The sequence below is a fragment of the Erinaceus europaeus genome, chromosome 2 (assembly GCF_950295315.1).
Source record: "Erinaceus europaeus chromosome 2, mEriEur2.1, whole genome shotgun sequence".
Classification (NCBI taxonomy): Eukaryota; Metazoa; Chordata; class Mammalia; order Eulipotyphla; family Erinaceidae; genus Erinaceus; species Erinaceus europaeus.
The window spans coordinates 14582613-14594978 of NC_080163.1; the positions used below are offsets into that span (position 1 = coordinate 14582613).

At 39.6% G+C, this 12366-nt stretch overlaps 1 protein-coding gene across 2 annotated transcripts in view; it reads left to right on the plus strand.

Annotated features, from left to right (window-relative positions):
• Window positions 1-459: 459 nt before the first annotated feature.
• Window positions 460-12366, plus strand: part of SYNPO2 (synaptopodin 2) — a 246996-nt gene continuing 235089 nt past the window's right edge. For both annotated transcript variants that reach the window (XM_007525487.3, XM_060177092.1), the window contains exon 1: window positions 460-750. In XM_007525487.3, the coding sequence (XP_007525549.1) occupies window positions 646-750 (105 nt within the window). In that variant the 5' untranslated portion in view covers window positions 460-645. The remainder of the gene's footprint in view (window positions 751-12366) is intronic.

Here is a 12366-nt window from a genome sequence, read left to right on the forward strand (position 1 = left end):
TTTATTTTTCCTTCCCCAAGTGATCCGATCTGTAGGCTGCAGACAGAAAATGCTTAGAAAAACTGTAATTTTAACCCATTTCAACTCCCTTTCACCTGTTTCAATCATCGGTGTGGTAATACTCCAAAACATTCATTTGACAGCCTCTAGTAGTTGGAGTCTCAGAGTTTAGGTTTGAGGATGCCACTCGTCACCAGGAGATTAAAAACCTCCACATGTCCTCTACTATTTATAGAATTATTCAAGCTTTTTTTTTTTCTCTAAATCATATTTTGCTTTATGTGCTGGGACTGGAAGGGAGTCAGTGGTCCAATACTGTCCGTTGTTCACCACGCCCCACCAATCCTCCACCCCCCACCTTGCCCCAAATGGGGACCTTCTCCTCTTGTGGGAGGTTCTTTCAAGTCCCTGAAGGTGGGTTGAGCGAAGAAGCGTGACGTCAGAGTGGGCTGTGTCCTCGGTGCTAGAGGTCCAGGGCTCTGGGTGAAAGAGCCCATTAGGGGTGCCCATTCTCCCAGGCGACAGCGGCTGCAGCCCTTGCTCAGTGCGTCCCGGTCCCCCGGTGTCGCCTTCCTCAGCAGGAGCCCGAAGCCAGCCAACTTGCCTTTGCAAGTCCTTTCATGCAAGCCAAATAAGAGGAGCAAAATGGGCACCGGAGATTTTATCTGCATTTCCATGACCGGAGGGGCTCCCTGGGGGTTCAGATTGCAAGGTGGGAAGGAGCAGAAGCAACCTTTACAAGTCGCCAAGGTAGGAACCTCTTCCCTGTGCGGGGCCAGGCCGGGCAGGTAGGAGTGAAAACAACCTGATTCAGAAGTCTAGACAGTATTTGTTTTTTTGGTACTGGTATTGAATTTTTCTGGGATGAGGATTTTACAAAAAAGTACCCCCCCCCTTTTAAGGAACATTTGAAAAAGTGCAAAGAACGTGTGTGTAATTCAGCAGTAGCTGAAGAAATTCTGGTTAATCATGTTCTCTGAGCCAGAAAAGATGATTCTTTTAGGCCACTTTGGAATATACAGTTGAATTACTATTTCATGTCTCCTTCTTTCTTCCTCCCCGCCACCAAGTACACAGCTTTTTTTTTTTGGGGGGGGGGGAACTCTTACAACGTGTCTGTAGTGACATTCCGTTATATAGTGTTCCTGAGAAGGCTTTTGAAGTATGATGAAGTTGTGGTAAAATTTACCTGATAGGGCTTGGTGAATGCAAAGGTGCCTTATTCTGTCATGTGTGCTCATCTGGTTAAGAGCTAAAATAAAGCTCAGCGATATTACTATATATATATTTTGAGTAGGTTAGGAGTAACTTTGAAATACACATCTCATAGCTAAATTGTTTTAGACATTTTCACAAGCAATAGATTGCTTGTTTCTTAACATGCTGCTAGTTTGCTTGAGGAGGTCTGATATTTTTTAATTGGAACTCAGCTAATAGAAAATTTAAAAATGCTTGAGAGTAAGTATTGGCATCTAATATTAATACTAGATTATAATATATGCAAAAACACTTTTAATTATTTTCTTACTTTATACTTAAAAAATGGTCCAGATCATTATGAGATATTCAGATCACTGGCCTTTGTAGTTTTTTCTTGCTTTTTATAAATATTTTACTTATTTAATTTTTAATAATAAGAGAGAGACACGCAGAAAGAAAGATACATGCAAAGAGACCTGAGCAATGATCAACTCTAGGTTATGGTGGTGCTGGGGATTGAATCTGGGATCTTAGAGCCTCAGGTGAAAAAGTCTTTTGCATGACCATTATTCTATCTCCCCAGACCCTTTGTAGTTTTTCTTTTTTCCTTTGACTTTTTATTCTTTTTCCATGTTCACTGTGAAGGAAGGAGTTTCTTTGAAATTTTCTGCTTGTAGACTTTCATCAGAAAACCCTTTTAGGGTATGATGGTGAAATCCTGCCACCTAGTGAAAATGTCTAACATCAAGAAAATAGGAGATGAAAAGGAGAATTTTTAGAACTTGAAAGTTTCTCGGAGATATCCAGTTCACTTTGTTAATTTTAGAGGGGAGGGAAAGAGTCCAAAGAAATAAAGTAACTTGCTTTGGTGGTTGGTTGCAAACTGACACAATGATAAAAAAAAAAGCCAGAAGTAGAGTTTCATTGTTTTTCCAGGACACATCAGAGAAAAATATTGGTACCTTGTTTAGCATATATAGAATTCATCAAGCAGATTTGTTTTGGATCCATAACAGCTGTTTGCTATCTTAAGCTACTAAGATTTGGATTCTAATTCCATCACTGGTCTAATTTCTAGTCGAGCCAGGACAAAATCTCTCACCTTTCTTCTTTAATCTGGTGTATATGTGTGTGTAGAAGGGAAGGGAGACAAATATTTTAAGTAGAGTGGGAGAGGAGAGGAGAATTAGATGCTATACCATGGGTGACGTTCCATGTTACTGGAGTTTTAGAATCACTTGCCTTCCGGTAAGAATATGGGGGACAGAAGTGGCTAGAAGCTGTTCCTACCTGGTGGCCCTTTCATGCCTCAGTTTTAAGAAGAGTGGGTATTGGATTACTTCTGAGTTCTCTATTTGTTTATTTCAAAGTGCAATCACCATGGTGATTCTTTGAAGAACTGAAGCAAATTATCAGTGAAGGGTGATCTGTGGGCATTTCTTTGCAGATGTAATCTCCGTTGCCAAGACTCACTGAACCTTGGGCTATGGGAGTGGAGTGCCAACTATTAAGTCCCACTCTTTCCCCAAAATCTTTTTTCCTTATAGGATCACTTCTTTATTTCTTTCCTTCCTCCTTTCTTTCTTTCTTTTTCTTTCTTTCTTTCTTTCTTTCTTTCTTTCTTTCTTTCTTTCTTTCCCCCTCCTTCCTTCCCTCCCTCCCTCCCTTCCTCCCTTCTTTTTCTCCTCCTCCTCCTTCTTCTTCTCCCTCCCCCCCCTTATTTAAAGCATTTAGTCAACTGAGATGGTCTGTTGTTGAGTTCAATATGAAATAAATGATTTTTGGCCATAGACTTTTCTCATTTTCTAAAGACTAATGATAAATTTTTAGGGTTCTGGCAAAGAATTAATTTGGGAGTTGGAAAAACTACGCCAAAGAAAGGAACCTTCATATAGTGAATTATGTCCTTTAAAGTGTCAGTGCTACAAATAAGTCCTATAGATAACACGTTTTTGGTTTGTAAAATAACTAATGTTTAGATCTTTTCCCCATCATTCTGTATAGAATAAGAACACAACAGGCTGAGATAGGAAAAGAAAAAACTAATCTAATTTTACTAAAAATGATCAGAAATAGTACAGCTTTACAGTTCTCAAAAAACATCCTTCTAGTCATATGTTCGATCTCTTTTGAGAGATGTTCAAACATTTTTAGTATTTGGCTGCACAATTAGATTCTAGGACAACCCCAGCATTTCAAAATCACAGACACAAATAATAATCAAAACTTTTTTTTTGTCATACAGTTCAGTTTTCTTATCAAGAATAAATCGACTTTTGAAAAGGTCCAAGTATTCAGTAACACTACACCGGTGTTTAAATGTTTATAGATGTTATAATTTATCTTCTCAATACATTTATTTGTGGAGCAAACATTGCTAATAGTCAGGGGAAAATACTCTGCAAATTATATTTCCAAGGCATCAGCCACAGAAGCGATTTTATTCAGAAATAATTATAACACAGAACCCCATTGTATGTGCAAATATTCCTATAAAAAGTACACTCGCACTTATTTTATATATATAAAAAAATCTCTTTTTATGGAACATGTACTTACATGGCTATGTCTTTGGATACACTCTTGGCAAATCACTGTGGAAAATCCTCCTCTAAGGAAGTGGGGAGAAATTTTGTTTTGCAAACAAATCTTTTTGAACAATTCAGAAATAATATACAATTTGAAAATAGTGAAGAGAGCTGCCAAAAATGTTTATCCTTTTTATGTCTTCATGTTTAGACATGTAAACGTTCTCCAAAATGTATAGAGCACTATGCTGTTTATTTTTTCTATTGAATTTCAATTCAATGTTTCAAGTAACTATTGGTTAAGATGGAGACAATCAATTACTTTTGCTCCACTTTATGAGACAAGGGCAACTTTAATGGATGTCCCCAGTGTATGTCATTTCTTTAAAATTTTGACACCAAAGTAAAAGACTCTGGGGTGGGGGTGTGGGTGGGAGGGAGTGTTCAGATCCTGGAAGACAGAGGAGGATACAGTGGGGTTTGAATTGTTATGTGGAAAACTGAGAAATGTTACACATGTACAAACTATTGTATTTTATTTTACTATTGACTGTGAACCATTAATCCCCCAATAAGGAAATTAAAAAATTTAAATAAAGTTATACTCCTATTTTCTCATAAGTTTGTAAATCAATTAAATTATTAATAAAAATGAAGATTTTAAATAAACAGAAACATATTTCAAATACATCTTTTTTGTTTTAAATTATTTTGCTTATTTTACTTTAGTTAACATTTTTATTAGTGATTTAATAATTGGAAATAGTTCAGATGAAGTGTTGGCAGTCTCCGTTTTGTAGATAGTTAGTAGGACTATTTTAGTTATATTCCAAATGGCCCATGACTATATTAGTCTTTTCTTTTCTAACTTCAACTTGAGAGGAGTTAGAAGGAGACAAGTCAAGTTGTGGAGTAGACACCACCATAGTTCCACATCTCATCCCCTCCATTTTCCTATTCTTTATCCCTCTGGGAGTATGGACCCAGGATCATTATTGAGTACAGTAGGTGGAGGGCATGGCTTCTGTAATTACTTTTCCACTGGACATGGGAGTTGGCAGGTCGATCCATACTCCCAGACTATCTATCTTTCCCTAGTGGGATAGGGCTTTGGAGAAGTGGGGTTCCAGGTTACATCTGCGATATTGTCTGCCCAGGAAAGTCAGGTTGGCATTATGGTAACATCTGCAACTTGGTGGCTGAGAAAGCATTAAGATATAAAGCATCCCACACTAAATGGAAACACAACACCAGGGAAGTTCTGTACATGATGGCATGGTGATGTGGAATCTCTCTCTCACTGTTTAAATTAAAATGATTTTACAATTGACCTAGAAGCAGTGGAATTATGCATGAGTGAAGTGCCATGTTATAAAAAGAAATAAATATGAAAATTAAAAAAAACACAAGATATGAAGCAAAATGAATTGTTTAATAATCAGGAACCTAAAGGTGAGAATAGAGCAGATGAGATTTGGGGTCTCTATTTTGGAAGAAGTGAGGAAGTTTATTTTAGGTATATTCCATGGGGCCCATGACTTTACCAGTTTTTGCCTGAGCCCGACAGCTGATGTACAGGTGGGCTAAGAGTATTGTCTGGGAAGATGATGTCAGAGTTGGAAATAGGACTAGAAAGCTGGACCAGGGAAGAGAGGAGCTCCAAAATATGGGAAAAGTATACAAATTCCATGAACTGGAAACCCCATTGATTTGATCTGGGGCCCATATTCAGCACAGGAACCTGTGTACCCTCAGCATCCCTGTAGGTCTGAGCGTGCCTTCTGTAATCATAGCTAGGGAACAGTCTAAGCTGCACTCATGGCAGGACCCGTCTTCCTCGAGTGGCAGAGTATGTTGACCCAACCTCTTTTCAGAGAATGGAACTGTCCCTACCACTGTTGATCCACATTGGGTCTCTATAAGACCTTGTAGAGGCCCACACGATGCTGCTGTGTTCCCGATGGAACTGACCAGTGGCAACCACAACCTTTTCTTGTCAAGCCCTAAAACTGCAAACGGACCACAGACTCCCAGAATTTGGCTGTTTTAATGATGGAAAGTCACCAGGAAGTCTCAGAATCTGACTAAAATATTATCACAAAAGTAGTTCATTGGAAGAATAGATGTTTCTGTTCATAGTTGAATCTGTTGTCAGCCCTCAAAAATCATTTATAAATGTATTTATTTATGTAGGTTGACATTCTCGATCACATGCATTTGAAGCACGGTAGTCCTGAAAGCGTCGGTAGATCGCTTGGTTGCTGTTGACGATCATGTTAAAGTTACTGTTTCTAGGTAGAATGAATGGAAATCTGGCTCTGGGTTTAATAAGACATCATTTTCTTTAATAAGAAAAGATGTCTTTAATAAGATGTCTTTAATAAGACATCTTTTCTTGACTGCAAGTCAATGCTTTAAGGAGATGGGGGCCTTTTGGATGTTAAGCAGGTGCATACTTCTGACTAGTTTAGGAAAATGTCTCTTGAGCATCACCTTCAGATTACAGAACTCTAAAGTTAGAAGCATTATGAGTGATTATTAGGCCATTGTTACTTTTAAAGAGAGTAATAATACAAAGCCCAAAAGTCAGTATGTAATGTAACTGTAACATACCCAATCTATCTAACTGCACGATACATATTTTTCATGGTGGTCATTTTTGGAAGACAGGTTCATTCTCAAAGTAATTTAACCTTCCTCTGGTAATTAATAAGTGTTCTGGGGTCAGGTAGTGGTGTACCTGGTTCAGCGCACACATCACAGTGCACAAGGACCTGGGTTCAAGCCCCTGGTCCCCACCTGCAGGGGGAAAGCTTTGTAGGTGGTAAAGCAGCATTGCAGGTATCTCTCTGGCTTTCTTCCTATCTCTACCTCCTCTTTCAATTTCTCTCTGTTTCTATCCAATAATAAATAAATAAAAATATAAAGATAAGTGTGCTTAAGAATATAAATTAAGGGGGCTGGGTGGTGGTGCACCTGGATGAGCACATATGCTACAGTGTTCAAGGACCCGGGTTTGAGCCCCTGGTCCCCATCTGCAAGGGGAAAGCTTTGTGAATGGTGAAGCAGGGCTGCAGATGTCTCTCTCTGTCTCTCTCCCTTTGTGTCACCCCCTTCCCTCTCAATTTCTGGCTGTCTCTATCTAATAAATAAATAAAGATAAAAAAGTAGAAAAAAAGAATATAAATTAAAGAAGCTGGTCTGTGGTGTACCCAGTAGAGTACATATGTTACAGTGCACAAGGAGGCTGGTTCAAGTCCCTGGTCTTCACCTGCAGGAGGGAACCCCAGTCCTTGCTTGTAGTACTGTGAGTGCTTAACCAGGTACGCCACCACCTGGTGCCTTAAAGACATTTATAACAAATAATTTATTCTTTATTTTTTTTCACTGTCAACAAACTTCTTTTAAGGAAAGATTCGTCTTTTTAATTTAATTTAATTTTTTATTTTATGAGAGAGGAGGAGAGAAAGAGAGGACCAGAGCATCACTCTGGCATGCTTGGTGCTGAGGATCAAATCCTGGACCTCCTTCACATTTACTTCAGTCCTCTATTTCAATACTGAATCCCTGCCTGCAAACAACAACTTCTTATGTGGAGCTGTGAGAAAACATCACGAGTTATGTATCCTCCAGGTCCATGTGCAACGGGAGGGAAGGCTGGAAAGAAACTCAACTTACTTGTTAATAAACTTAAAAAATATTTGCATTCCAAGTTGTTGACTATACTCATTCTAGCAGATTCATAACGAAACCATATGCTGGGAGGTTATTTGTAAATGGACAATTCCTACAACACTTTCATTAAATGATTCTGAATAGAAACCAATTCTGTGAAGTTAAAACCCTCATCTAAGAAAATTGAATTGTATTTTCTCTCTGGGGGATATTTTATTGTTTGATCCACCCACTTCAGAAGAACATATTTCTAGTATTGAATTACCTTAGGCACTTTATCATCTGAGTTATCTACCATAGTTTTGTTATTGTTTTTTTAAAAAAAGCAGAAATGGCCAGATTCTCAACAAACTATGTCTTCAAAGTCTTTGTGAAACCTTTAACATGCGGTAGATCTTTGGAGATGGTGTATAAAGTTTTATGTTAGAATAATCTCGTCGCTTTCCTTAATTCGCATGTAAATCTCGTGCATTTTAGTTAAACTTGTTTTTCAAATGTGGTAGATATTCCATTTGGGTGTTGTAAATGAAAGAGTATCATTTGATTGTTTAATGAATAGTTCTTTTTCTTTTCTTTTTTTTCTCTTTTTCTTTTCTTTTTGCCTCCAGGATTATTTCTGGGGCTTGGTGCCTGTCCTGCGAATCCACTGCTCCTGGAGTTCACCCCCCCATTTTTGTTGTTATTTTTGTTATTATTGTTGTTATTGATGTCATTGTTGCTGGATAAGACAGAAAGAAATGGAGAGAGGAGGGGAAGACAGAGAGGGGGAGAGAAAGATAGATACCTGCAGACCTGCTTCACCGCCTGTGAAGTGACCTCCCTCCACAGCAGGGGAGCCAGGGGCTCCAACCAGGATCCTTACACTGGTCCTTGCTCTTCGTACTGTGTGCACTTAACCCGATGCACCGCCGCCCGGCCTCCATAACATTTTTTTAAATATTTCTTTTTTTAAAATTGTTTTTATTATTATCTTTATTTATTTACTGGATAGAGACAGCCAGAAATCTAGAGGGAAGTGGCAGATAGAGAGGAAGGGAGATCGAGAGACACCTGCAGCACTGCTTCACCACTCGTGAAGCTTTCCCTTTGCAGCTGGGAACTGGGGACTTGAACCTGGGTCCTTGTGCGTTGTAACATGTGCACCACCACCCAGCTCTGTTTTTTTTTTTAATAAGTAAAAAATTATTTATTTATTTATTCCCTTTTGTTGCTCTTGTTTTATTGTTGTAGTTATTATTGTTGTTATTGATGTAGTTGTTGTTGATGTCATCGTTGTTGGATAAGACAGAGAGAAATGGAGAGAGGAGGGGAAGACAGAGAGGGGGAGAGAAAGATGGATACCTGCAGACCTGCTTCACCGCCTGTGAAGTGACTCCCCTGCAGGTGGGGGTCCCCTGGGGCTCGGGATCCTTACACGGGTCCTTGCGCTTTGCACCATGTGTGCTTAACCCACTGGGCTACCGCCCAAATCCCCCGTTTTATTGTTTGTTAATTTTTTTTAAACTTACTTCTTTTTTTTTATAAATATTTATTTTATTTATTTATTCCCTTTTGTTGCCCTTGTTGTTTCATTGTTGTAGTTATTATTGTTGTTGTCGTTGTTGGATAGGACAGAGAGAAATGGAGAGAGGAGGGGAAGACAGAGAGGAGGAGAGAAAGACAGACACCTGCAGACCTGCTTCACCGCCTGTGAAGCGACTCCCCTGCAGGTGGGGAGCCGGGTTCGAACCGGGATCCGAACCGGGATCCGAACCGGGATCCGAACCGGGATCCTTATGCCGGTCCTTGTGCTTTGCGCCACCTGCGCTTAACCCGCTGCGCTACAGCCCGACTCCCTGTTTGTTAATTTTTAAAAAGATTTTTACCATGCTGTTCAAGCTCTACAAAAGGCAAGCTGTTAAAAGGGCACAGAACCTGCACGTTGACACATTTAGATGGTAACTAGGCCTAACCTGGAACCACCTCGTTGCTTTTACTCTATCGCCTGCTCTGCGTGCCTGCTGCTCCCGCTCTTGTCCTTACGACTTGTCTCTTAGATAACTGTGCCAACCTTTAGCCATCTCTCTGTTCTGGGTTTCTCAGGTTCATGCTTTAGAGAGCTGCCAGAGGGATTTTTCTAAACCACCTTTTACGTCACTGTTTAAAAATACCCCACTGTCATCAAAATAGCCATGACACTGAAGAAGTCTTGTTTTTGCGTGGACAATTAAGTGCTTCTTTGATCGACTTGGTTCACAGTATCCTCCCCTCCTCCTACTTTAAACTGAGGCTTGGAGAAGATGAATAAATTGTGCCCAATCTGCAAAGCTCTGCTCAGACTCAGTTTTCTGGGATGGGATACTTAACTCAATTTTCTATTCAGAGTTCAGTCTGTGTTCCCCACATGGCCTCCACCTCCTGCTCCCATAAGCTTGGCTACTTAAGGCTGCAAATTGTGCCCACACGTCTGTTTCTTCCTTTAGGCCACTGGTTTCCAAGATGTTTTATTTTTTTATATTTATTTATTTTCCCTTTTGTTGCCTTTGTTTGTTTTAATTGTTGTAGTTATTGATGTCATCATTGTTAGGACAGAGAGAAATGGAGAAAGGAGGGGAAGACAGAGAGGGGGAGAGAAAGATGGACACCTGCAGACTTGCTTCACCACTTGTGAAGTGACTCCCAGGCAGGTGGGGAGCCCGGGGGCTCGAACCAGGATCCTTATACTGGTCCTTGCACTTTGCGCCACGTGTGCTTAACCCACTGCACTACCGCCCGACTCCCTCGAAGTTGTTTTAATTGGGTCTACTTGACTACCTTCCTAGTAATAATACAACCATTTACATAAGGGTATGTCGTACGTTGTGGATATTTTACATATAGCATACAACATATCAAAACAGAAATCTAAAGAATGAGAACGGGAAATAAGCAGTGGTTTTAAAAACAATTTCTATTAGATTTTGTTGACAGCAGGTCTCATCTACCAGAGGTTGGAACATGTTGTGGTTAGATTCTATAATGTTGAAAATCTTGACCCCATGTGATACAGTGTTGCAGTGCATTTTGAAATAGCTTGATTTATTTTAATATTTCTTTTTCTTTTCTTTATTTCACTCAACATGATTTCTTCAAGCTCCATGCAAGATGAGCTGAAAACAGTGTAATCACTATTTTTAATAGCTGAGTAGTAACACAATTTTTTTTCACCTAGGGAAAAAAAATACAATGATAGAAACATTATCAGCAAGTCTTTTCAAAGTGTTCTATTTCAATCTTTTCTTTCTGTCTCTCTTTTAACAAGTTACTTTCAAAGCAATTGTTAAGGAACATGTTGTGTTTACTATTTTAAAATGTGTGCCAAGTAACTGAGGAAGAGTCACTTGTTATCCCAGAAAAGGTCAATGACTTCGGAACATTCCTTTATCATTCAGATGAAGCTGTGAAACACCCTTAAGCTATATAGATTTTAAGGAATTATAAGGAACATAGAAACAATATCCCAGCTTCACTGATATAAACCTCTGTACAAACTTACTTACTTTATTTACTTATTTTACCAGTGCACTTATCAGTTCTGGTTTATGGTGTTGCAGGGGAATTGAATCTGGGAGCCTCAGGCATGAGAGTCTCTTTATATAACCATTATGCTATCTACCCCCTGCCCCATACAAACTTTCTCTGGTCATTCCTTGCATCACTGCAAAATGTTTTAAAGATTTGAGCATATATTTTTTTTATTTATTTAAGAAAGGAGACATTAACAAAACTGTAGGATAGGAGGGGTACAACTCCACACAGTTCCCACCACCCACTCTCCATATCCCATCCCCTCCCCCGATAGCTTTCCCATTCTCTATCCCTCTGGGAGCATGGACCCAAGGTCATTGTGGGTTGCAGAAGGTGGAAGGTCTGGCTTCTGTAATTACGTCCCCGCTGAACATGGGCGTTGACTGGTGGATTCATACTCCCAGCCTGCCTCTCTCTTTCCCTGGTAGGGTGGGTCTCTGGGGAAGCAGGGCTCCAGGACACACTGATGGGGTCTTCAGTTCAGGGAAGTCTGGTTGGCATCATGCTGGCATCTGGGACCTGGTGGCTGAAAAGAGAGTTAACATACAAAGCCAAGCAAATTGTTGAACAATCATGGACCTAAAGGCTGGAATAGTGGAGAGGAAGTGTTGGGGGAGTGAGGGGTATTTTTAATGTGAGCTTTTAATAAAATCAATCACATTAATGACATCCTGCAGCAGCACTTTTTCATTTCTGCAGTTTCTTTTGCTATAGGAACATGCTTGCAAGCAATGAATTGAATGAAGTTTTTATGATGCACTTTAGTAACCTCATCCTAGAATGTTTTCTTTGTTAATTCACGTTAAAGTAAGTATTTAATCTGTGATTTAATTTAAATTAAATTTTTTTTTTTTGCTTTCAGGGTTATTACTGGGGCTTGGTGCCTGCGCTACAAATTCACTACTCTTGGTGGCCATTTTTTCTCCATTTTGTTGGATAAGACAGAGAGAAATTGAGAGGAGTGAGTGAGGGAGAGAGAGAAAGATAGATACCTGTAGACCTGCTTCACCACTTGTGAAGTATTCCCCCTGAAGGTGGGGAGTGGGGGATCGATCCTTGCACTTAGTAAAATGTGTGCTTAACTGGGTACACCGCTGCCAGGCCCCCTAATTTAAATGTAAAAAAATGCTATGATTTTATTTTATTTTTTATTTGATAGGAGAGAGAGAAACCGAGGTGGGAGTGGAGATAGAGAGGGAGAGAGATCGAAAGACCCTTGCAGTCCTGTTTCTCTACTTGTGAAACTTCCCCCTTGTAGGTGAGGACTGGTGGCTTGAACCTGGGTCCTTGTACATTGTAGTGTGTGCACTCAACTGCATGTGCCCCTAATTTATATATATTATATATTTTTTCCATAGGACAGATTTTTATAAGCTGAAGAATTTATTTTTAGAATTTTTTTTCCAGTATGTTCCCT